The sequence below is a fragment of the Salmo salar genome, chromosome ssa26, assembly GCF_905237065.1.
Source record: "Salmo salar chromosome ssa26, Ssal_v3.1, whole genome shotgun sequence".
NCBI lineage: Eukaryota > Metazoa > Chordata > Actinopteri > Salmoniformes > Salmonidae > Salmo > Salmo salar.
Window position 1 is genome coordinate 18,800,727 of NC_059467.1, and position 26,890 is coordinate 18,827,616.

Here is a 26,890-nt window from a genome sequence, read left to right on the forward strand (position 1 = left end):
TACATTGTATGGTGTTTTTATTCCTCTCATTGTGCTTATTATCCATTAATAGCACTTGAGTTGAAAGAGGTTACTTTCACCTTCTTATCCCTCTACATAGAGCCCCTACACTTTCAAACTAAAAGTTCAAAAAGTATCCTAATACATGTGCAATACCTAGCCTGCAATTGTGGTTTTAGTTGACCTGATTTCAGATCAGGAGAAAAGTTTTCCTTTTATGGGTCATTTGGATAGTCTGCCTGTTGCTAGGGAACAACGATATTTCCCGGGGGTCAGTAGTAAAGCACATCCTGTGTGTGGGTGGATGCCTCTGGCAGTGAGGTGGTCCAGGAAGGTGAGTGGGTGACGAGAAATGGTGTGCCCCCATAATATGCAAACACCACAGGTAGTGTGGACAATACCAACCAGTCTCCTAGCAACTCTGGCACAGGAACTTGTCTGATTTTTGTCACATTTCATCTATTGTTGGCAAGCAAACGGATTACTCACTATTCCCACACTCAACATATTGTAGCAAAGTACCTTGGATTTCCGCATTGTAGCAACAATGTAAAATCCCTAAAGCTGATTTAGCAGTGATACTGTATGCCACTGGATGGTAACTTGATACAGACCGCCCTGTTATGTATTTTCGAAAATAGAAATAAGCAATAGAGGAAGTTTTCTTTTAAAAAATAATTCACTACTGTTACAATACACTTTTACAGAAATTTAGATTAAACATGTATGATACAATTTTCTTTAGAAATATTGACATGTATTTTGTAGTGCAAAAACACAAAAAAAAAACAATGCCATTATAAAAGAGCTGGGTTCAATGCCTGTGAGGATGAATGGACATAGAAAAACTCGGATAACTGGTACAATAATACTACAGGGGTAAAGAGGCAGTTTCACTTTTCCCAAACCGCACTGAGGCGGACTGTACATCATGGCCGATCCCAGTCCTAGTATACCTTCCTTTTCATGGCCCGCCTGCATTCAGCCTTACTGTGAGGCTACAGTTGCATTAGCCCTGTTGATATGGCTCTCTGGTACTGGTCACAAACTGACACAATGTGAATACTGTAACACCCAGCCCTTACTCCACCATGTTCAGCCCATTTAGGAGGCCTTGCCTAAGCCTGACAGTCCTCACAGTGGCCAGGGCAGGTCACTGAAGTCCACTGGGCCTCCCAACCCTGCGTCTGCCTCCAGAAGGCTCATGATCACAGCCATGGCTGCCTCGTCATTACTCGGGCTGCTGGAGCCTGGCTCATCCATGATGTCAATGCCAATGTGAGAGTTATCGCCTAAACAGGGTAAGGACAAGGGTTAAATATTTAAGACTTCATGTGGATAGTTTCATTAACTGTAATCAAGATTACATTTCAGAGCGGGGAAAAATGCATACTTAGATTGGAGTTGTTGGAGTATGGATAGCCTACGGAGTCTGGTCCCGGTATCAGCCCTGCTGAGGGATGTTCTGGAGTTCCACTGTTCTGTATCTGAGAGAATCAAGACAGAATTGACATTCAGGAATCACCATTGCATCCTGAAGTATGAGCCACCAACAGACACTAAAAACATTACTGACTTCACATGGATGGGAAGGACAGGTGGGAGCTCTTACCTTCTTTCCCCCTGGGGACGACATGTCTGGGGGTGGAGTGCTGGTGAAGTTATGAGGACTGGAGCCACAGCTGGAGGGCGAGGAGCCTCTTATCCTGGAAGAGTAAAGAAAACACAGGGGTAAAAACAGCAGGACACAGCCCCATACAGTTTCAGTCACACACAGACATTTCCATTATGCACTGGGGGTCGATGACCATGGTATGGTTATGACCATACAGACATGCCAATTTATGTTTGACAAGACAATCATAACACCTCTCACCTCTGGATCTCCATCACCTCTTCTGCGATTATCCGTCCGATCTTTCCCGCCCCTGCCCTTGTGCCACCGGGGATGCCAGGCACGGTCTGAAGGGCCCGCTTGCCGGTTCCTGCAACGAACAAACGCAAAAGCTCAGTCACATTTCGGAAAAACCAAACAATTACTTAGTCACAGTCATGCCAGGCACAATTTTTTTTATGTCAACTCATCAAAGTACAGTCACACTTCATCTAAGCGGGTGAACTGCTGTGTGAGAGCACAGCAGGAGGGCAGGCTTACCGTCTGTGAGTACACTATCCATGCTCTGGGGGGAGGCGGCGAGCTGAGGATAGATGCCATCAGATCCTTCAGGCACACTGAGACAGAGAAATGGAGAGAGAAGAGAGAGTGAGCGTCATCACTGAGCATGCTCGTGACTTCACACCTCATTGGGCAGCTTATTAACATCCATTGCATAGATAGCCCAACAGCTCTAGAAAGACACAGTAATAAATATGCAAGAGTTCCAATAATTCATGCTTTGTTTTCTGAGGCAAGCCAGATAGCTATATGAGTTGGACATTGATTTTATGTTGAAACAATAGTGGTGGTGATAAAACAACTTTGACACAGTAGGCATTGTAAATGTAATCAGCTGTTTGAAATCTTACATTCATTATCCAACTTTATTAGGATATGACCCTAATACAATGAATACAGTGTAATATTATGCATTGACTAGTTAAATGAGGACTATTGAAGAAAGTCCTAGCAGAAACAGACGTGTGTAGCTACTTACCAGACAACAGTGTTGGTGGAGACAATGTACTCCACCTCTTTGGTCCAAGGGTTCATAAAACTGAACCAGCGACTCCTCAGCGTGATAAAGGAGCCATCTTTTATTTTGAACTTGTAGCAGTTTGTATTGATCTTCTCCCTCATCTGGAGCACTGAGAACAGAGGTGGCCGCCAGGGGGTGAGCTCAGTAAGGCATGATATCGGCACACTTGGCCTCTGTGACATGCCAAATGGTAGCCTGCCAGGTTCTATATTAATTCATATCACGGTCTACTCGCTATGTGACAGGCTTAGCGCAATACATTTATTATGACAAAATTACCAGACATTACAACATTTTTCATGTAAGGCCTGAAACTCAGGGATGTATCGCTGAGTCTAAAACTTTGCTCTTTGGGTGTTATATTGGTGTCCTTGTTCAATCTGATACATACCTTGTCTATGACATTCCGCAAGGTGTCCTATGTCATCTTGATGAAAGTATTCATAAAACGATGTACCCAGCAACTCTTGGGGTAGATAAGCCAAAATGGCAGTGGCTCTACAAAAGAGAACAGTATTAAGCACAAGTCCTGGCTCTCAATGCAGTCCTGCGTGGCTCAGTTGGTAGAGCATGGTGTTTGCAACGCCAGGGTTTTAGGTTCGATTCCCAAGGGGGACCAGTACGGAGAAAAATGTATGCATTCACTACTGTAAGTCGCTCTGGATAAGAGCGTCTGCTAAATGACTAAAATGTAAATGTAATGCAGGCCAGTGGTATTTAGGACATTTTTAAGATAAGTCTAGCCCACATATTTTTTTATTGTATACAAATAAAATAATATTCTCCCCCCTGCTTTGCATGTTTGATCATAATCAATGCCATGACAATCCAGGTCTGGGCGGTTTACCGTATTTGACTATATACCTGTATTGATGCACGGACCGGTTTCAGTTTTTACTTTAACTTCTATAACGGTATTTCAATGTTTGGTTTGTTAAATGTAATACGCAACTCTGGGGGGTGTAATGTTTGTTTTTATAGTTTACTCCGTTTGCTTCTTGAGTCATGCTGCATGCCGCTAACCATACCAAGCCCTGCCCCGTCATTCAAGAGAGCTGTTGCTCGACCACAGTCACAAGCACTTTCTTGCCGTTCACTCCACATGGTCAGATGGATGCAACAATGTTGGTGACATGCTACTTTCCACAAGCGTTCTATAACGACTCTATTCGTTTGTGTATCTTACTGTCTGCAAACTACTGTTTGCTAGTTGGTCTTTTCTTAGCAAGGTGTTGCTAAAATAATTTGTGTTAGCCGTTAATGCTTATCGCTAATTAGCTGGCTAGTGGCTAGCTAGCTAAATGTACTAAGAGTCAGAGCAAACGTATCTAGTTAGCTAACACTGCCTGGTACCAGTGCCGGTGTAAGCCAAGAAAAGCATGTTGTGCAACGGTATCTTATCAGAGAGGAATATGCGAAGTATGAATATGTTGGCTTCTTCTATGATATAATGGCGGTCCGCAAACAAACGTTAAAGGTGCATGCCGCCACCTACTATGGCGGAGTGTGGTCAATCACGCTTTACAACATTAGCTCCACATTTCTAAATCCTCCTACCTAACTCAGTACTTCTGAGAAAATAAAAAAGAGCCCTACTAAATTCTAAAAGACCATCCCCAAAATCCCTTCCAAACCCCCCTAACCCCGTCCAACCTCAATGGCCTTACACTTCAATCTTTCCCTCTCTTCAACTCTTTTGGCTAACTGGTCAACAATTTAATTCCCTTCCACACTGGAATCGAACTACTACAACCAGTCTCTCAATTCTCCATAATAACATTAATACCTTCAATAGTAGGTCACTCCTATTAGATTTGCCAGATGATATACAGACAGGAAATCTGAGCATACTATAATTCTGACAGGTTGTACGTCCTCCACCCACTGGAGGGTAACTACTATCTCCAACTGTTCAACTGAGTATACTGACAGTTTAGTCTTCTGCACATCACATTCAGGAACGTAAATGCCTGCTCCTGTGCGCCCACTATCTGGGTCCTTGGATCCACCTGTGAAAAGCGGTAAAAATGCATAAAAACTTCAAGGTTAGATCAACAACAGGATCTGGGAGAACCCATGGAGAAACATCCCCTATCACCACAGCAGAGCCAACCTCCAACTCACTCAAACCACTAATGAGCAAGCTTTCCAAATGCCCAACCAAAACCACTGCCTTGTCTACTAGTATATTCCCAACAGTCATCTAGAACAGTAGCAGTGGGATGGCAAAGAATATGTTGGCTAGCTAGCTAGCTACATGAAGCATGAAAGCATGTCAGTAACACCTAATTAGAGTCACCTGGAAACACTGATGAAAACTTTGGTTCTCACCCTATCGATAATTCCTCACTGGCATATTAATTTGTTGTCATGTCAAACAACAATGTATTCAAGGTGCTGCCCACTATATACCAACTATAGAATTAGAATAATCATTATATTTCCATGCTTCCAACAGTAAAATTAGCTAGGCTTAGATATTTTTTGCCAATATCATGCTGCGTGGCACAGTGTGGAAATGATAATACAAGTGCAGGAAAAGCAGAAATGGATGAAAATGCTGAAAATCACTTTTGTTTGGATTGAACAGTATAAAGGGATAAAGCCCATTTGAAATCACTTATAATTTATGTGTTGCCACCCTAGGGTTATTACTCAGAGAACATTTAGAACTTTTATTATTCAAAAACATAAAATATCGTCAAATACGGTTAAAAAAATATATAATATTATGATATATTTTGTCCATATTGCCCAGCCCTATGACAATCACATAGCACCCTGTGACATTATCTAGAAATTCCCAGTGTACCAAACAGTATTAGTGACGTGGCGAGGTTATGGGATTGTTTTGTCAGGGGGCAGTGGAATATTTGTTGTCAACATATCTACTCTGAATCCTGTCTGCCCTCTAGGCCTCCATTACACCTCCATCTGGAACATTTTGCTGATGCTATATTTGGACATTGACAAAAACCTCACTCACACATTAGCTGTCACTCTACAGTAAATCCAGCTCTGGACTGTCCACGAGGTCCAGCCAGGTGTCAGGACATCACTGTGTAGGGGCCAACTGGCACATCTTTTGCTACATGTTTCTATGTCTGCCTGCATGCCATAAAACATCTCTCACCTCTGATCAACAAAGACAAACTTCCCGTCGATGGCATGGCGCGAGACATACTCAGTGGGTTTGACACGGATCTCATTGTTCATTGGCTGAGGGACAATGTGGGGATGCAGCTGTCCAATGGCCACCAGGCAACTGAGGTTGCAGCCCTCGTTGTCTGGTTCATTGTCATCATCTAGACCCATCTTGGTGGGTGGCCAGCTCTTCAGGTAGCCAGTACTGTGTATTGTGCAGAAGCTCTTACGTTCAGCTGCGGATACAGGGGTTGGATCATCATCAACTAGCTCTACTCTGGAGCTACCACTGACATCAATGAGTAGGTAGTATATTGGTACGAAACCAAATGAACTGTTAACTAAAATGAATCACAGGAGATGAAAAAACACCCTTGAGCAAGTCATGTAAGGAAAAGACAGGAGGCTAAAGTACCTTTCTTCTTGGAGCAGGTGGAAGGAAAGTCCTTGTCCTCCATTTTGATGAGGGGCCGATTGCACTTCATCCTGCAGAAGAAGGATCGCCTGGCTCCAGAGCAAAGTCTGGATGGGCCGGGGGTGATGTCTGTCTTTACTGGAAGACCAGCTGAGGACAAGACACAAAATAGCATTTAACCTATGCTGCAACGACAGGAACAGTATCACCCATGATCCTTTATAAATATATACTGTATCAAGTCCTACTCTGGCAAATAAATCTACAATACATTATTTTTTGCTATTACAAAAAAATAGCTGAATTTACAGAAATTGTTTGACTGTTTATATTTACCCTAAACCCAGCATGTCTTCATGTAAAAATAGCACTACCCTACATTTAGCTTCTGACATTTAAATTGGCTGAATTTACATAAATGGTTTGACTGTATATATTTACCCTAAACCCAGCATGTCTTGATGTAGTACTACCCTACATTTAGCTTCGTACATTTAAATAATGAGGAACACACGGTACAGGGAGATGCACTGAGTGTCACTGTGCTAGCTATGTAGGGGACAGCAGGCTGATGATTACAGTCTACTCTATCAGACACACTGTGTCCATGCTTTCCTTGTTCTCCAACCCCCGGGCACTATAAGAAAGGCTGGTAACTAGAGGCCAGGGTGCATTACTTTTGGAATCGATGAGGCGCTCCCGTGGCGCCGTGTCCGACGAGGATAGCTGCTCCTTGACTTTGGCAATGTCTTTAGGATGCAGGTAATCAAACAGGCTCTGGCCAATCAGGTCATTCTGCACAGAGAAGGAGAGAGTACCGTAAGATAACACCACGTTACATAAATGAGGCCCATAAAAAAAAATACAAAATAACTAACACACTTGCCTTTCATGAACTAACACTTGTACTTGACTTTTTCCGACTAGCACCGACTTTGCTGATAGCTACTTTATTGTGGAAAAATGTACTGACTGATATGTAGTTGTCTTAGCTACTTATCTTAAGATGAATGCACTAACTGTAAATCACTCTGGATTAGAGTGTCTGCTAAACGACTAAAATGTAAACGTCTGTAAAGTAAATGTCTCTAAAATGTAAACGTCTGTAAAGTAATACCAGGTTACAGGGGGTCTACAATCATAAAATCTAATGAATAAATGTTATATTCATGTCATCAGGATAGATCATGAGGGTAAAAATGACTACAGTACCACCATTTAATGGAAAAAAACTGCATATTGGAGAGGACGTACTTGGCTGTAGTTTAGGATTTTGTAGACTGACTCCGAAACAAACAGTATCTTCCCTCGATCGCAGCCAACAACAAACAGAAAGCCATCAGATGCCTGTGGAGAGGGAGAGATGAGAGAGAGAAAGAGAAATACTGAGTCACACATGCATACTTATCATGAAAAGCACTCTGAGGACACCATACAGTCTATGGAGGTAAGGACACCCACCCTCAGTATTAAGTGCTTCAGTTCGTCGTCTGACAGGAAGGCTGGTTTGTAGTTAGCTTCAGTGTAGGGGTTAGCGGCACCTGTGAGTTAGAAAAAGCTAATATGTAAGACAAATGAATAAATATGTCATTTGTATTTCTCTGATGTACTTTATTAATCAGCTGCATGGTGGTGGTTGTCATCACTGTACTGTTCTGGCAGCAGTCCTATTAAAATCCTTCTCGCCTCACCTCTTAAGGTCTTCATGTGCTGGACAGCCATGCGCAGGACTGTTAGTTTGTCCAGTTTACGGGACATAGCGTTGCATGTAGGCACTAGTGCAGCCAGCTCGTCTATGAAGCTGTTCATCTTGTCCCTGCGTCTCTTCTCAATCTGACTGTGGGCCTCCCTGCCATCCAAACAATACAAAGAGCATTTAACACAGACAAACAAATCAACACATCCATAGTCTGCCTGTATTTACAGAAACATGACTAATCTCTAATATAAACAAAGATTTTTATTCCATTGATTTTTATGTCATCCTATGGGAGATAGAAACATTTGGTTACCTGGCATTTTTAATCCGGCCTTGATGATCACCAAGTCTATCATTGTCTGTGTCCATGCTATCCCTTTGAGGAGAAGCAATAACATTAGTACAAAGAAATATAGTAAAACAATTATTTTACAACAAATATTAAATAATGATGTTACAGTATGCAATGTAATTATGAATAAAGCAAAATACTAAAGTGAGAAGTCATTTGAAATTTGTATAATTAAAAAAACATGGAGAGCCTTTACTTGACATACAAGCCATTCAAATATTTTCTTACCATCTTTGGTAGAAGCGATATGAATAGTTATTAGAAATGTTCCTACAAAATGATGAACCTGGTTTCTTTGAGACCTTTCTTAGTGTGGATTCAGGTGAAATACCTTGTGCCTCTGATATTGTTCACAGCTGAACTCCTACTCTGTCATCCCACTCAGTCTTACTGTCCTTTCACAAACAAGAAATTCCACCATGACATTTTTTATTTAATCTTTATTTAACTCGGCAAGTCAGTTAAGAACAAATTCTTACGTACAATGCCTGCCTAGGAACAGTGGGTTAAATTGCCTTGTTCAGGGGCAGAACAACAAATTTTTACTGTGTCAGCTTGGGGCTTTGATCTATCAACCTTTTGGTTATTGGCTCAACACTCTAACCACTAAGCTACCTGCCACCCCTAGAATTGTGGCACATATCCTGTGCCACTTCAAGACTTGTCAACTCCATACTATAATAGCATTCAACAGCCTCAAATAAAGATTATTTCAAATATGATTGGCTCTACAAAATTGACCCAAAGGTATTCACACAGAGTTGTTGTCTTAAGTTTCACTAAGTGAGGTAAAAACAAATCTGTGCCTTTAGTGAATGAGCTACAGACAACAATATAATGTATCATCCATCATACATCAAATCAGGGTACCCTCTCTATTAAATTAAGGCCTGATCTAACTAAATACCAGCAAATACATTTTTTAACACAACTGTAATACAGTCTTGGTGCTTCAAGATTGTTACTGCAGCACCCATTCGTGCTTTGATGCTTATCCTAATTCTAGCTATTCAAATCTACACTATAGTATGACTGGCTCTCCCATATTCACAGCGATCCATAGTGTACATACTAACTGCCCAGTCACTCTCAGGGTGCTGATCACCATAGCGCATTCATTTTGATTGACCTAAATTAGGGATGAGGAATACATTAGTGCCTAACCTCTATTTCTAGGGTTAAACGCTAGAACAGTTTGTATAGTTTGATCAAAGAAGAGGCCAATCCCGACCAAACAAGGATCACAGAGGGCCAACTAATCAGACACGGGATTGGCTCCTTTACTACAGTGTACTTTAACATTCATAATTTGATTTGATACTTACTCAAAAGAAAATCCATCAATTCTGTGAAAGCAAGGAAGTTTGTATATTACAATTCAAATTAAGTATACTGATTATTCTGATCTAATCTAAATCAAGGTTATGCTACCATTTGTTCCTAATTGGTTGTTAATTTCTAGGTAGGTAGTTATCTTGTCAACTTTAAGTGGAAACCTTTGACACACAGTAAGAAAATATTTCCATATAGTTAACCAAAGAGCTGCCATGCAAACATACACATCTGTCAGAAAATGGCATAAATGACAAACAGACAAATGTGATCTCACCAAACCAGAACTAACTTGACATTAATATAATAAAGATGATTGGCACATGTACTATCTTCAGGTGGCAAGTAGGACAATGTCTATAAGCAGTTTTGAAGTCAGGCTTACTGGTAGTCTGTGGTGCTGCTTTTTCTCTTGCGTGTGTAGTCCATGCCGGGTGTGCCGATCGAGCTGATTAGATCAGTGGAGCCGGGAGACATGAACTCGTTCATCGTGGAGGAAATGTCCATTCTTTGGTCTGCCATTAGATCATCTATAGAGAGAAAACACACTGATTTCAGCACTTATTATGCTCCATAAGACACAACAAAAAGGTCAGTTGATGTGAAAGCGACTTCTATGAAAGGACACAAGATATACAAATCTCAATTCCAAGACAAGTGAAATAAACTGTGGTTGTTTAAAAGATGGTGTGACACTCACCACAAATATTCATAAGGCCGGTTATCCTCAAAACATCTCACTCAGTTTCTTTCCAGCAGTGACCCAGATCTGAAAGGCAAGTCAGTGAAGAGTCAGACATCCTCTTTATATACAAGGCATGAGGAAACCACAGCAGCATCATATAACAAAGCCCTCTAAACCTGAGCAGCTGCTGTATAACCTGAATGTGGTGCTGATGTATACCGTAGATGGCCCATTCAGTAAAGGGATGTAAGAGGACCGATTCATATCTCTATGATCTTACATTAGGTGAAAGCTATAGCAGAGGCTTAAGCCTCTCTCTCTCTCCCTTAGGCAATAATCAAGAGTGTCTTTGAGAAGCATCATTCACTTGACCTCCAGCTAAAATGAACCAGATGAATGATGATGTGCGTAGAATTAATTTTGTTGTCAACAAAAACCTTGGATTACTAAAAACGGATGCTTTGGAATAGTGTTCATAACATAATGCAGCATATGTTACATAAACCTAGGTGTCAGTCAGAGACATCATTTAGTGAGATTAGTCCTTAATATAAAGGCTAATTCAGATAAAACAATGCCAATGTTACCGAGGAAGATAGATTGTCAGGAGGGGTCACATTTCATAAAGAACCCAGATCTGCATTGATCACTGTTTATATAATCCAACCTGTATGGCTTTTTATAATATTTCATATGGCCTTTTCCTAACCTCACTTAGATAGATTAAATGAGTCTCCTCTGCTAACCCATCACTTAGTACTCCTGGTAGTTTCCCACACAACGTCCTCAAATTACAAAACATTGTAATCCTGGTCAATTTGCCTCGATAGATGAGAAAGTCCATTTAAACCAATTTACATTATTTTTTTGCCACCCTAGGGTCATCCACTACTTATAAAAACCTATTTCAACCTTTATTATTCAGAACAATAAAATACTATCAAACTATCAAAAACTATTTAAAAAAAAAAAAAGGAAAATACTGTGATATGATATTTTGGTCATATCACCTAGCCCTACCCTCACAGATTGCATGTTTCCTAGGCTTTGTAAATAACCTGTTAACAATGCTACTAGCACTTTCAGGTTTACAGTAAATGTAATCCGGGACACTCCAATTAGTATGATTTGTTACGTTTGGTATGGTTACATAAGACAGATGGTTACTTAAGGCAAAAACTAAAGTATAACACGAACATCTAGCAACCCAATGGCAGCAAGTTCGAATCGTATCACGGACAACTTTAACATTTTAGCTAATTAGCGAAGTTTCAACTACTTACTACTGTTTAGCTACATTGCAACTACTTAGTATGTTAGCTAACCCTTCCCCTAAGCCTAACCTTAACCATTTAACCTAACTCCTAAACGTAACCCTAACCTTAACCCTAACCCATAGCCTAGCTAAAGTTAGTCATCTTGCTAGAATTTGCAAATGTGTAACATATTGTACGTTTTGCAAATTCGTAACATATTGTACGTTTCGCAAATTTGTAACATATAATACAAAATTGTAATTCGTAACATACGAATGGGTGATGGACATCCACAAATTAATACATTCCATACGAAACTTAACATTTCATACTAAATGGAGTGTCTCAGATTTACATACAGAATAATACGAAATGCTCTCAGACCAAGTTGCACAAAAATACCTAAAAAAGCCCAGCTACCTCAGGCCACTGTGGCTTGTCCTGCTCCTGTAATCAGACCAGAACTAATGCTCTGCTCCACTGTGCCTGAAAGTCGTTTCACTGTAATTAGATTCTCCACTGACCTATTTTTCCCCAGCTCTTTTTCCCTATCCGTATGATGTGACAGTTTCAGAGTTTGATTACATTGAACCAAACCATAATTACACCCCATAATTTCTTGCCTGCAGCCAGGAACTTTGTTATTGTCACCGTCACCATAGACAACTACACTACAACCTGACCCTTCACTCTGGTATATGTCACAACAGACATCTGAGCTGACTATGTAATCCACCGGGCAAAGAGGACTTGCTATACCATTCACCGTCAATGTTTTTTTTTTTTTACATGTTTTTGTAAGCTGAATAAACTCAATATTTGGAAGGTGTTCATAATGTTTGGTATGCTCAGTGTATACTCAAACACAAAATCTCTCAGTCGTACTGACAAAAAAAGGAGAAAAAGGAAACCCTGCTTTAAGGTCAGCTTAGCTAGTTGTGACAAATCTCTGGTTGCCCGGATACAGTGGTGCAGGGACTTCTTGAATGCTTGCCAATTAGGGAACCTTTTCCGCTACACATGCTACACTGATAGCACACAGGTCACACCACCACTCCACTGCTCATCAGTCTAATGAAAATACTTCTGTATCATTTTACCATCTCCATGGCATTCACATATTCAGTAACACTCAACACCATCCATGTTACATAGAAGATCACTAAGCTGGATTCTGATCATTTCTAATGTTTTAATGCACATGACCTCTATGGTATCTAAGTGTCAAAAAGGTTTATATTTAAGCTGTGCGGAAACAAAAAACCTTGATCAGATGAGGTGAAGCAGGGAAGAAGCAGAACCACGGGTAACAGGGTCAGGGTGAATGTACAGTGTGTCAGCTCAGCTGGATACGCATGGTTAGCTTACACAGCACTATGATACTGTCTGCCCTGCAAGAACTTCTCCCTTTCATAATGTTCTTAATGCTATGTCACTGTTGTGTTCCTATTTAAGCCACTCCCCTGACGTGATCCCATCGTTCTGTCACGTTCAGATGAAACAGAGTGTCCTGTGTACTCAGCAGCATCATCATAGCGCTGTAAGGCAGTCTGTAATTCCCTTCTATTGTGTGCCACCCTGGAAAGCTCAGGCTTGGCTCCTGTAATGACATGGCCTATGTTTGCTATGTAAGTCAAGCTGTCCGATTCTCAGTAGGCTCCTATACTCAGGACAGAGCATTCTAAGAGCCAGTCTAGAAAGATAGACAGGAGATGTTAAAGCTTTGGTGGAACAGACGGTTAGAAGACATGTTCCAAAAAAAAGCAGAAATAAGACTCCAGTTCAAGTTAATAAGATGCAAGAAAACAATATTGATGAATCACAGATAGCTGTGAGAAAACCACCCTCACGCATGACTGTGCTTATGTATGACTGACTGACTGTGCTCATAACTTACTTCATCCCTAACTGTTCTACCCGCCAACTGCTCATGTGGCCATTTTGAAGTGAAACAGCAAGAAGCTGTGCGTCACAAATGTCATTGGTGATTCACTTCAAACGAAGGTCGTGACATCTCATTTCAGAGCGGCTGTCAATTCTTATGAAATCACACAGAACCATGTGCGTCCACATACCTGGATGGGTGATGCAGGAAGTGGACTGGCCTCCTTATGTCAGAGCTGGGCTTTTTCTCACAGATGCATCGACCAGCACAGTACCTGGAGAGGGATCAGATAGGACAAGAGGTCAGGTCACAGCGTAAAACACACTGGCCAGCTGGGAGTGGCGACTCATCTAGGCCTATGATGTAACAGCGAGTGGTGCTCTGATTAAGTGGCTTGTTTAGAAAGCTCAGATGGGCGACAGATGGGAGGTGATCTGGAGATAGTATGAGCAGAGGAGATGGCCACAGATTCTCCTCTATGCCTAGCCCCAACAGGATAGTATTAGCAATGGGATCGCAATCACTGCCATGCTAAATCTCATGCCTATTACATTTACATTTAAGTCATTTAGCAGACGCTCTTATCCAGAGAGACTTACAAATTGGTGCATTCACCTTATGATATCCAGTGGAACAACCACTTTACAATAGTACATCTATATCTTTTGGGGGGGGGGGGGGGGTTAGAAGGATTACTTTATCCTATCCCAGGTATTCCTTAAAGAGGTGGGGTTTCAGGTGTCTACGGAAGGTGGTGATTGACTCCGCTGTCCTGGCGTCGTGAGGGAGCTTGTTCCACCATTGGGGTGCCAGAGCAGCGAACAGTTTTGACTGGGCTGAGCGGGAACTGTGCTTCCTCAGAGGTAGGGAGGCGAGCAGGCCAGAGGTGGATGAACGCAGTGCCCTTGTTTGGGTGTAGAACCTGATCAGAGCCTGAAGGTACGGAGGTGCCGTTCCCCTCACAGCTCCGTAGGCAAGCACCATGGTCTTGTAGCGGATGCGAGCTTCAACTGGAAGCCAGTGGAGAGAGCGGAGGAGCGGGGTGACGTGAGAGAACTTGGGATGGTTGAACATCAGACGGGCTGCGGTGTTCTGGATGAGTTGTAGGGGTTTAATGGCTAATCATACTGCAGTAGTTCTCCACAAAGTACAACATTTTGAATGCCACATAGAATACTATGGACAACAGACAGCCCAGTCCCTGATGTGATTCCTGTAATTAGGAACAGAACAGCTAGGCCAATATATGTTTATGTTTCCCAGACTATCATGGCTCTATGGGGAGATGTAAACAAAAGATACCACTTCTCCTTCCTTTTAGCATGTGCTCTTATGCCTCCACACACACACCCTTTATTAATAGGTCAGTGAGACTCATGCACACTTATCTGCACCATAAACAGAACAACTTTCTGTTTCGACTTTTAACCTTCCTGCTCATATCATCATTGGAGTACAAGGATAACAGCAATGCCTTCTTTTGATTTGGAATGTTTACACCTATAGCTGCACTCAGCTACTCTCATAAACAACTCCAGAGGAAAATATCAAGCATCTCAGCAGAATGCTGAATTGTGGGTAAAAAAAAATCAGCAACAGAGATTAACGAGCATTGTGCATGCCTCAGGGAAAGGGCAAAGGAGACAGCTGGACAACCATTCACAATAGTGTAACAAAAAACTAAATTTCTGACCGGTCAGCTCTAGGCTTAGGTGGCAGCTATAGCTCTACCTAGCCTACTACGCTTGTGTCATCCTTTGACTTTGTGAATTATTATTACTCTTATTATTGGTTGAGAAAACCTATTGCTTCAAATTATTGGGTTAGGTGGGTTAAGTGACATGAACATAAGTGACATTACTCTAACATCTAAAGCAGGGATCATCAAATAGATTCAGCGCGGGCTGATTTTTTCTTGAGCAGCTGGTCGGGCGGCATAATTAGGCTACAAATAATTTGTAGAATGCAAATCTCACTGCAAGTAGCCCAAACAGATATAATATTTGACTGAAACATAATCATATCAAACTGATTACATTTGTATATGATCACATGTCTCTCTCTATTATGCATGGGAATACTTGGGAACAGATAAACTAAATTCAAATCACATGGAGATGGTTTCCTTATGTTTTTACAGCATGCAATGAATATTGTAAAAAATATATATATATATAAACTCAGCAAAAAAAGAAATGTTCCTTTTTCAGGACCCTGTCTTTCAAAGATAATTCGTAAAAATCCAAATAACTTCACAATCACAATTAAGGTCACAGTTATTGAAAACATTGGACACTAAAGAGGCCTTTCTACTGACTTTGAAAAACAACAAAAGAAAGATGCCCAGGGTTTCTGCTCATCTGCGTGAACGTGCCTTAGGCATGCTGCAAGGAGGCATGACGACTGCAGATGTGGCCAGGGCAATATATTTCTATGTCCGTACTGTGAGACGCCTAAGATAGCGCTACAGGGAGACAGGACGGACAGCTGATCGTCCTCGCAGTGGCAGACCACGTGTAACAACACCTGCACAGGATCGGTACATCCGAACACCTGCGGGATAGGTACAGGATGGCAACAACAACTGCCCGAGTTACACCAGGAACACACAATCCCTCCATCAGTGCTCAGACTGTCCGCAATAGGCTGAGAGAGGCTGGAATGAGGGCTTGTAGGCCTGTTGTAAGGCAGGTCCTCACCAGACATCACCGGCAACAACGTCGCCTATGGCACAAACCCACCGTCGCTGGACCAGACAGGACTGTCAAAAAGTGCTCTTCACTGACGAGTCGCGGTTTTGTCTCACCAGGGTAGATGGTCGGATTTGCGTATATCGCAGAAGGAATGAGCGTTACACCGAGGCCTGTACTCTGGAGCGGGATCGATTTGGAGGTGGAGGGTCCGTCATAGTCTGGAGCGGTGTGTCACAGCATCATCAGACTGAGCTTGTTGTCATTGCAGGCAATCTCAATGCTGTGCGTTACATGGAAGACATCCTCCTCCCTCATGTGGTACCCTTCCTGCAGGCTCATCCTGACATGGCCCTCCAGCATGACAATGCCACCAGCCATACTGCTCGTTCTGTGCGTGATTTCCTGCAAGGCAGGAATGTCAGTGTTCTGCCATGGCCAGTGAAGAGCCCGGATCTCAATCCCATTGAGCACGTCTGGGACCTCGGAGGTTGAGGGCTAGGGTAATTCCCCCAGAAATGTCTGGGAACTTGCAGGTGCCTTGGTGGAAGAGTGGGGTAACATCTCACAGCAAGAACTGGCAAATCTGGTGCAGTCCATGAGGAGGAGATGCACTGCAGTACTTAATGCAGCTACCAGATACTGACTGTTACTTTTGATTTTGACCCCGTCCCCCCCCTTTGATCAGTGACACGTTATTCAATTTATGTTAGTCACATGTCTGTGGAACTTGTTCAGTTTATGTCTCAGTTGTTGAATCTTGTTACAGGCTGACTACCTCGCGTCGCGTGCAAAATAAATTTAGAAATCTATATTATTCAGTTATTGCACCCACACTGCTCGCGCACGCCAACGAGCGTCTGCATTGCCAAGGGATAAAATAGAAGTCCGTTCTGTTTGTGACGCAGATAGAGCTGCAAGTCCTGCCTCTCCCATCTCCTCATTGGTTTATAGAAGCAGGTACCCACGTGCCATCTCCTCATTGGTTATACCCACGTGGGTGACTGAAAGATGAACGAGGTCAGTGGCGGTAATGCACCTAATTTATGAAAGTTGCCAATCGCAATATAAAGTCAAGAGAAGAAAAAGCCTGGAAGGAAGAGAGATAACTAGAAACGATTCGGTTGATCGTTTTATGTGTGGATTAATTGTCGGAGTAGAGGACCTTGTGCATTTCAGGTAAAATAACAACTCAATGTTTATATGCCAGGACAAATTAGCTAGCAACAGCAAGCTAGCTAAATACGACAAATTAGCTAGCAAGTGCAAGCTAACTAGCTAAAGCCTGTCCCCAAATTAATATAATTGGTTCAGAGTTTCTTTTGAAATTTTAACTTGCGTGTCGTGATCGCGTTTGGTGTGGGGGAACAAAATAAATGTATGCACGATGGCACACGATGGCGGTTTGGGTTCCGTGTTATGTTCATACAAATATTTACACATGTTAAGCTTGCTGAAAATAAACGCAGTTGACAGTGAGAGGATGTTTCTTTTTTTGCTGAGTTCATAAATACACATATATATCAAAGGTTTGGACACACTTACTCATTCAAGGGTTTTTCTTTATTTTTACTATTTTCTACATTGTAGAATAATAGTGAAGACATCAAAACTCTAAAATAACACAGATGGAATCATGTACAGTTGAAGTCAGAAGTTTACATACACCTTAGACAAATACATTTAAACTCAGTTTTTCACAATTCCTGACATTAAATCCTAGTAAAAATTCCCTTTCTTAATTCAGTTAGGGTCACCACTTCATTTTAAGAATGTGAAATGTCACAATAATAGTAGAGAGAATTATTTATTTCAGCATCTTTTTCTTTCATCACATTCCCAGTGGGTCAGAAGTTTACATACACTCAATTAGTATTTGGTAGCATTGCCTTTAAATTGTTTAACTTGGGTCAAACGTTTCAGGTAGCCTTCCACAAACTTCCCACAATAAGTTGGGTGAATTTTGGCCTATTCCTCCTGACAGAGCCAGTGTAACTTAGTCAGGTTTGTAGGCCTCCTTGCTCGCACACGCTTTTTCAGTTCTGCCCACAAATTTTCTATAGGATTGAGGTCAGGGCTTTGTGATGGCCACTCCAATACCTTGATTTTGTTGTCCTTAAGCCATTTTGCCACAGCTTTGGAAGAACAGTTGGTAGCCTAGTGGTTAGAGCACTGGACTAATAACCGAAAGGTTGCAATATCAAATCCCCGAGCTGACAAGGTAAAAATCTGTCGTTCTACCTCTGAACAAGGCAGTTAACCCACTGTTCCTAGGCCATCATTGAGAATAAGAATTTCTTCTTAACTGACTTGCCTAGTTAAATAAAAATTGTCTGTTTGGAAGACCCATTTGCAACCAAGCTTTAACTTCCGGACTGATGTCTTGAGATGTTGCTTTAATATATCCACATAATTTTCCTGCCTCATGATGCCATCTATTTTGTGAAGTGTACCAGTCCCTCCTGGTGCAAAGCACCCCACAACATGATGCTACCACCCCCGTTCTTCACGGTTGGGATGGTGTTCTTCGGCTTGCAAGCCTCCCCCTTTTTCCTCCAAACATAACGATGGTCATTATGGCCAAACAGTTCTATTTTTGTTTCATCAGACCAGAGGACATTTCTCCAAAAAGTGCGATCTTTGTCCCCATGTGCAGTTGCAAACCGTAGTCTGGCATTTTTATGGCGGTTTTGGAGCAGTGGCTTCTTCCTTGCTGAGCGACTATTCAGGTTGTCGATATAGGTCTCGTTTTACTGTGGATATAGATACTTTTGTACCTGTTTCCTCCAGCATCTTCACAAGGTCCTTTGCTGTTGTTCTGGGATTGATTTGCACTTTTCGCACCAAAGTACATTCATCTCTAGGAGACAGAACGCGCCTCCTTCCTGAGCGGAATGGCGGCTGAGTGGTCCCATGGTGTTTATACTTGCGTACTATTGTTTGTACAGATGAATGTGGTACCTTCAGGCATTTGGAAATTGCTCCCAAGGATGAACCAAACTTGTGAAGGTCTACAATTTTATTTCTGAGGTCTTGGCTGATTTCTTTTAATTTTCCCATGATGTCAAGCAAAGAGACACTTGAGTTTGAAAATAGGCCTTGAAATACATCCATTGAAATACATAGATGCCCCAACCGACTTGCCAAAACTATAGTTACTTAAACAAGAAATTTGTGGAGTGGTTGAAAAACGAGTTTTATTGACTCCAACCTAAGTGTATGTAAACTTCCGACTTCAACTGTAGTAACCAAAAAAGTGCTAAACAAAATATATTTTATATTTAGATTCTTCAAAGTAGCCACCCTTTGCCCTGATTACAGCTTTGCACACTCTTTGCATTCTCTCAACCAGCTTCATGAGGAACAGTCTTAAAGGAGTTCATACATATGGTGAGCACTTCTTGGCTGCTTTTCCTGCACTCTGCGGTCCAACTCATCCCAAACCATCTCAATTGGGTTGAGGACGGGTGATTGTGGAGGCCAGGTCATCTGATGCAGCGCTCCATCACTCTCCTTCTTGGTCAAATAGCCCTTACACTGCCTGGAGGTGTGTAAGGGATTTTTGGCCCAAGCAAGTCTCTTCTTGTTATTGGTGTCCTTTAGTATTGGTGTCCTTTAGTAGTGGTTTCTTTGTAGCAATTCGACCATGAAGGCCATTTTATTCTGAAAAGTTGAAGTTGAGATGTGTCTGGTCCTCGAACTCTGTGTAGCATTTATTTGGGCTGCAATCTGAGATGCAGTTAACTCTACTAAACTTATCCTCTGCAGCAGAGGTAACTCTGGGTCTTCCTTTTTCCTTTTTCCTTTTTCCGGTCCTCATGAGAGCCAGTTTCATCATAGCGCTTGATAGTTTTTGCGACTGCACTTGAAGAAACTTTCAAAGTTCTTGAAATCTTCTGTACATTCTGTATACCAACCCTTCCTTGTCACAACACAACTGACTGGCACAAACGCATTAAGAAGGAAAGAAATTCCACAAATTCACCTTTAACAAGGCACACCTGTTAATTGAATGCATTCCAGGTGACTATCTCATGAAGACGGTTGAGATAATGCCAAGTGCGCAAAGCTGCCATCAAGGCAGGGTGGCTCAACAGCAAATTTGCAGAAAGAGCAGCATATGCCGAGGGAGAAGAAAGGAGAAATGTTTTTATGCTCAGAAAACTTGGGGGGCCAAATAAAACCCCCTGTGGGCCACCAGTTGAGGAACCTTGACCTCAAGTAATCCACATCATACAAGGTCTTTAGACTCCATTGTAAGGAATTTCAAGGTCAGATTTCTCATTTCTTCTCCCTTGGCATATCCTGCCCTGTTCTGCAAATTTGCTGTTGGCTTCAATCATGTTTCACAATATTTCTGACTGACAAAAAGCAGCTTGAATTTCTTCGCATGTTCTTTGAGAGCTACTGTAGGCTCAGAGAAAGCTCAGTGACAACACTGAGAGGAGCATCATACTGGCAGGGCAGGCAGATATGGTCAGGTTATTGTCATAGGAGTGTGTTCAAATTGGTGCCTTGTTTGCTGTTCAATCCCTCCCTTGAAACCTAAAATTGGCTATTGGGATGAGGGCGACATGAAGAAAGAAAGAGAGACTTCAGAATAGAAGTGAAAAATCAAGAAGTGTGTAATTTTGGGTCCCCAACATAAAAGCTACTGCGAGTTGCACAGCTCCAGTGGAAACAACCAAGCACCACACATAATGCAACATGTTGCAACTCGCTAAAGTAAAGGATGATTACCAACATTTGATGAAGTAGCCAATAGAATCCACTTTCCCGTGTTAATATGCAGTACTGACAGGTAAATATTTCATAAAACAAAAACAAGACCTGTCTTATAGCCTACTACTGTCCATCAAGGAGTAAAGACAACGCAATCACAATTGAATTTTCTCTGACCCCAATGACCTCTATTTACCTTCATGGCATATTATGTTAAATTAAAACCATGTAGCATCATCTATGTTATTACTGTCACATTACTGATACACTTGTTGACTTTTTCATGAATAGCTGTTTCAGATTTTAAGAATAGCATGAAGAGTAATGTCCTTCTAAAAGTGAGCATTGGAATGTGCATTTCCTGGACATGGTGTACTGTTGTCATTTATTAGTCAGGAATAGACAGCATATTGAGACTCTTTTTATAAATAACTTGCCTAATGTATAACTTTCACATATATAGATTTTTTACAGTTTTTTTTTACAGCAGTCTGCAATTAATGGTGTACTTTTATGAGCAGAGGGATTTGCTCAAATTATAACAAAATAGTATTTGTTTTCACTAACATTGGAGCTTGGAAGAAATACATGGCTATTACTAGACTCTTCTGCACTAGGATGTGTCGAGCATATAGGCCTAATGACAACGGTAAATAATGAAACATAATCGGTTACAAACGGCAAGAAATCTGTCAGTGACTGTCACATTGATTTCATATATTCTGAAACAGAACAGAATCCAGTGCTGTATGTTTTCATTACATTGTATCAATATCAGCCATACACCCGCCTTGTATTGCTCATATAGAGGAGAAACATTGTTGTTGTTAATTAAAGGATGACTATATAGGCATATAAAAGGCAAATGATTGTAACAGGTAATCAACCGCCCGTCACTAGTTGTTTTATGCAACACAGCTATGACCTCGTTTAATCCGAGCCGTGGTAGGGAAGTTCAGGCAAATCACGCAATGTACAAATATACAAAAATAGCCTCCCAATCAAATAAAATTACATACGGTCATTCCAGATGTTTAAATTAGGTTAGACGCCTACAAATCGCATTTTTTTCACGGCATTACATGACACTGTGTGCCTTTAAAAGCTACACTGTAAACCGATGACTGCACCTCCTCGGGAATGGCTTTAGACAGCCAGTTGAAACCATAATACGAGTCAAAGAAATGCACACAGTATACCAAATTCACAATGTTGAATAAAGGAAACATGATATAGGCCTTTTGCATAAGATATAACCAAGTATGTGACTTACGTGTGGAAAGGCAGCACGTGTGTACTGAGGCGGATTGGAACGACAATATGCAGCACGAATACACTGACCTACTTTCTTCCTCCTGTGATGATCGTTGCACCACTAACCCAGTTTATGAACCAATTGGGTGCTTTCGAGATCAAGGCATTGAGCTTCTAGCAAATAGAATAACTCGGTGCATTTATGGACCAATGAACATGGGGAAGACAATATAGGCTATATCCAATTAAATTACATGAAGCGTCAAAGGAAGCTACAGAATAACGCAACGATTCAGCCAATGGCAAAATAGAATACAGTCAGCAGGAATATATATTGTATCACAACACATGTGGGCAGTAAACTCGAATCTTTGTGCTGGACTCCTCTGTGGAACTCTTGTAATGGACCAAGTCAATAATGTGTGTTGCAATGCATAGACGTGAAGCCTATTTATCTCAGGAAGATAAAACATTCAGTGTGGCATGTAGGATAACCGCATAGCAAACAATTAACACAAAGAAGTCTGTCTTTGACATTTTATTAGAAATAGTTACAGTATTTACCTAATCATTACTGTTCTATTTCTTTACGAATAACTTGATATACGACTCTGTAACAATCTTGTGAGTATGTAATTATTCAGAAATAATATGTTTGTGTATTCTTGGAAAACATAATTACAATGCACCAAAGCATTGTAATTCAATATTGTTAGAATGTATAGTTACAAAAATGTGTAGTTACAAAGCAAATATCAACCAAAAATAACGAACTATCTAATCTAATAAAGAACCATCACTGCCTGTGTCTAAGTAAAATATGTTGCCATACCAACAGCCTAATTGAAATATGAGCCACAAACAGTACATTCTTACCACATCTCATTCTAATACAAGTACATACGAGACAAATATCTATCAGATGAAATATGGAAAGTCAATGTTACCAAAAAAACAGAGAAACAATGCATATTCAAAGATATGGCATGGTTTTATAACACGTTGATGAGTGGGAGTTCTTAACTTTAGGGCTATTTCATGCTTCCACCACAGATGGGCAGCAGAGTATAATGTATAGATGTGAAGAGGGTGGCCAGTTGTAATTTCACATTTACATACATATATGGCTGGCTACAATATGTATCCTTAAACAACTATGCTATTTGCATATATAGGCTATTTAAATGCAATAGAGATGTTGCATGTTCCCTTGGGATGGTTTCAGATGCATTGCAATATGACGTTTTCAAAGGCTTGCTGAGATTTCTGTTAAAGAAAAGCATTCAGACTATATTTTAATTTACATAATAGGGGATTGTGATAGGCAGATCTCAGGTAATACAGTAGACTTCTTGTATGGTAATCCCCAAATATGTCTCCATTTCAGACGGACTGGACCAGAATTAGCCTGACTATTGGAGATGGGCAGGTCAGTGGTACTTGTGAAATTGTTAATAAATGGCAGATTTGGTTTGGCATATCCACTGACATCCACAGATTCTCCTTTTGATCTCTGCACTGTGGAATATGATGACATATTAAGCTGCACCTGGAGATCAGTTCAAAGTGTATCAGCTGCTTGGAAAAGGTGCTTGTGTCCCAGCTTGACTTGACGCCTGCTGCATCACTGAAGCATTTATTTTCATTCGCCCCATGTGAACCCTGTCCCTGCATACCCCTCGGCTCCCTCCCTGCCACACAAAGGGGGAAGGCATCTTGTCATCTCCTGCCCATAAGTGGAGCAGCTACAAAAGCTCTTCGCAAGCAGAGCCTTGCTGTTATCGCCCAACCTGCAGCTGCCACCCAGCCACATATTCAGCAAAACATGGGCAAAAAGAAGAGATTGTGAAGGGCTTTATTCAGGCTGCCATTGCAATGAGGGCATGAAAGCCCCTTTTCCCCTGCCCCGCGGTAAAGGGGACTTGCTGATCCATCAGTTGCTGTTCCTGTCATTTGTGCTGCCTGACAGTCTCAGGAGATTTGTGTCCCATCCGTGATGATTCAGCATATCTCTCATGTCTTTGAGTCCAGACGCTCTTTGTCCCAAGAGGCTTAGGCAGACTGCAGAATTAAGAGCTGTGGTGGAATCAAAATGCATCCTGTGTTTAAACCATCTTTTCGGTGCTCTTTCCCATCTCCCTTCCCCTCTGTGCTCAGGGCAGTTGGAGGGGAGGTGGAGGAGTGTGAACTATGTGTGGTGTGTCACACAGTTTAGCTTGGCAATGTGAAGCAGCAGAGCGGCAGGAAGGGCATAGAGAGACAGCTGCGTCCAGCCAGGTCATGCAGACAGAGAAGTTTTAGGGAAGGTAATCAGATTTCTACACCCCTTACCTGACTCACATCTCAGTGCGTTATTGTTCCTTGACAGACACAGCACATAGTAATATCGTATCATGCACAAAGCTTTTTCTATGTGAACAAACCCAGATGAAAACATAATGCTAGATATGAGTAGTCCACCGCAATGACCACTCCGGCCATGTGAATGGTGAAGCTGTGTGGGGTTGTATGGCATAGGCCATGACCTGCACTGCGAAGACCTGCCCCTAGTAACGGCCACCCCGATTGCACTTTTTTATTTTAGTTTCTCACAAGCAGCTTGTATAGGAAGTGATTGTGAAAGGAAAGTGCTTGACAAAATGTTCTGGCTGCTGCAAGAAAACAAAAGGTCCCATTGCCAGACCTGTCACGTGCCAGTGAGCGCAACCTTTTGATAGGCTGTTTCCATTTTCTATCAATCAACCTTTCACCTTCTTGTGATAGAGGGGCCTCGTGAATTCCCTCTCCAGTTGCATGCCTGTGCATTTCTCCTCCAGACCTCCATAAGGAAGAGTGTGGGAGGGTATTTAGCAAATCTTGGGATTCTCTGTTACACAAGATTTATATAATGACTTAGGAGCTTGTCATGTTTATCCATCGACTAACTAAATATTGGTGTTATAGTGAACGTAACATTCAAATTGCAGATTTTGTTTGCTGTTTGTTATTAAGTCCGAGTTTCACAGCTCGGGCAGGTGATTTGTGCTCATCATGCATGACTGGTCTGTTGGAAAACCGTCTCACATTGAGCACTGCTTTCTGTGCCACTGAACTCACACTCCTGAACTATGACTGTAATGTGAGAAACACACATTTTATCAAATATATACTGTGTGTTTGTTGTTCCACTTTGGACAGTAGGGTGAGGGAGGATTGGGTTTTATTTTACATAAAGAAATAATTTTGAGTAAATGGGCCATGGACTCACCACGTATCTGGGGGTGATGAGGGAGTCTGTTGTAGGGCCCAGATGTTGAAGCAGACATATTAAGGGTAGTGAGTAACAGGAGGCAGCAGGATCAAGTGCAAAATAGTATCCAGTTTATTCACAGTGAAAATGTTGTACAGCTGAAAGACGAAATCCAATGGATATTTACGTAGGTCTAGAAAGATATTTACAAAATAAACAGATTTTAAATACTGTCAAAACACTGAATGAATCAGGCGTACCCCAAGCCAACTATAGCAGATTGGAGTATACCAGCCTATTGCCTCTCAGCTTCCCCACAACTCACATACCCGAGCTAAAACAGAACTGAAGTACACCTAAAAAACAGGTGTCTTTATACAAATGGCCTCTATCATATGGACCAAACCATTAACCATGTATACTCTTAACCAAAAACATTCATTACATTATGCAACAGGCATCTTCAATGTATCCACATTTCAATAGAAATACTGTAACATTCTAGGAGTAAACTCAAAGCGGGAACACTTTTAATAAATGAATATACGTGTCATAGTACTGCAGGACAATAGGCAGCAAGGTAGGACTATTACTAGCTCCACCTATCAGAGTCCAACGTGTACGCTTATGCACAGGGGTGTTCTATAATATTGAACCGTTGGCTTTTATACTTTTCGAATTCTCAGCGCGGCTCAAACAACTATTCCAACTGTGAACACATACAAATGAAAAGAGGACATGTACAGTATGTGGAGCCATGTTGGTTAGGAATTTTGGCAAGGTGCGCGTCCGGGCGGATGGTGTTCGAGCCGCATTGGTTGGTGATACTGCAACTTCGTGCACTTTGGCCCTGCAAGCTTTCAGAAATGAAAACTTATTCAAACACCATTTTACCAGTATTATAATTGTCTTTGATTTGTCTAGAAACAATATCTGATAATGGCTGCAATCGTACTATTCAGGAATTTATATATTTTTGTTATTTTTCCCAGACAGCCATAGGCAAATGTCATTTCCATCATGTCATTAAACATCCATTTTAGTTGAAAATAAAATATCATTTCTTATACATTTGTACATAAATTGTATTGAATATTCTTTTAAGTGATTTTTAAGGTTTTCCTAATGTTAATAATTCAACACGACGCCTGAATGTATAAACTTGCCTTTGTGACAGCTGAAAAATGTATTTACCACGAAAAATAAGATATTTCCACCCAACCATTTTGTGAGATTATGATAACAACCATATGATTTCCCTATCTAAAACAAATAATTCAATGTAAATTATACATAATATACTCATTTACCTCAAAAATATGGGTTGTGATGGAAATGACCTGAATGTAAAACAAAACTTATGAAAACAATATTTTATTGCAAACGTTGAACAACAACCATTGTTAAACATTTAATTAATATAAGACAAAGTAAGATTCCAAAACACTGGAACTTGCACCTTTTCAACATAAGAACAATGTTTTGGCTACACACAGACGCAACAACTCGAAATTCTAGCACAAATATATTG

At 41.2% G+C, this 26,890-nt stretch overlaps 1 protein-coding gene across 1 annotated transcript; it reads right to left on the bottom strand.

Annotated features, from left to right (window-relative positions):
- LOC106587199 (aryl hydrocarbon receptor nuclear translocator-like protein 1) lies at positions 1-22,247 on the bottom strand. Its single transcript, XM_014175326.2, has 19 exons — positions 22,150-22,247; positions 13,655-13,738; positions 10,339-10,407; positions 10,024-10,168; positions 9,632-9,652; positions 8,268-8,330; positions 7,947-8,104; positions 7,717-7,796; positions 7,510-7,602; positions 6,933-7,050; positions 6,256-6,405; positions 5,830-6,076; positions 3,088-3,194; positions 2,655-2,805; positions 2,156-2,232; positions 1,877-1,985; positions 1,613-1,706; positions 1,394-1,487; positions 1-1,292 (listed from the first exon to the last, which is right to left on the bottom strand). The coding sequence occupies exons 3-19, from the start codon at positions 10,349-10,351 to the stop codon at positions 1,135-1,137; spliced, it is 1,878 nt and encodes a 625-aa protein (XP_014030801.1). The 5' UTR covers positions 10,352-10,407; positions 13,655-13,738; positions 22,150-22,247; the 3' UTR covers positions 1-1,134.
- Between the last annotated feature and the right edge of the window lie 4,643 nt (positions 22,248-26,890).

Bases quoted from the DNA above. Each gene is read 5' to 3' on its own strand.
- LOC106587199 (XM_014175326.2), bottom strand. The intron at 8,331-9,631 runs GTAAGTATCAAA...TTCTCCTCAAAG, and splicing joins ATTGATGGATTTTCTTTTGA to GGATAGCATGGACACAGACA. The intron at 1,293-1,393 runs GTATGCATTTTT...TACCCTGTTTAG, and splicing joins CTCCAACAACTCCAATCTAA to GCGATAACTCTCACATTGGC.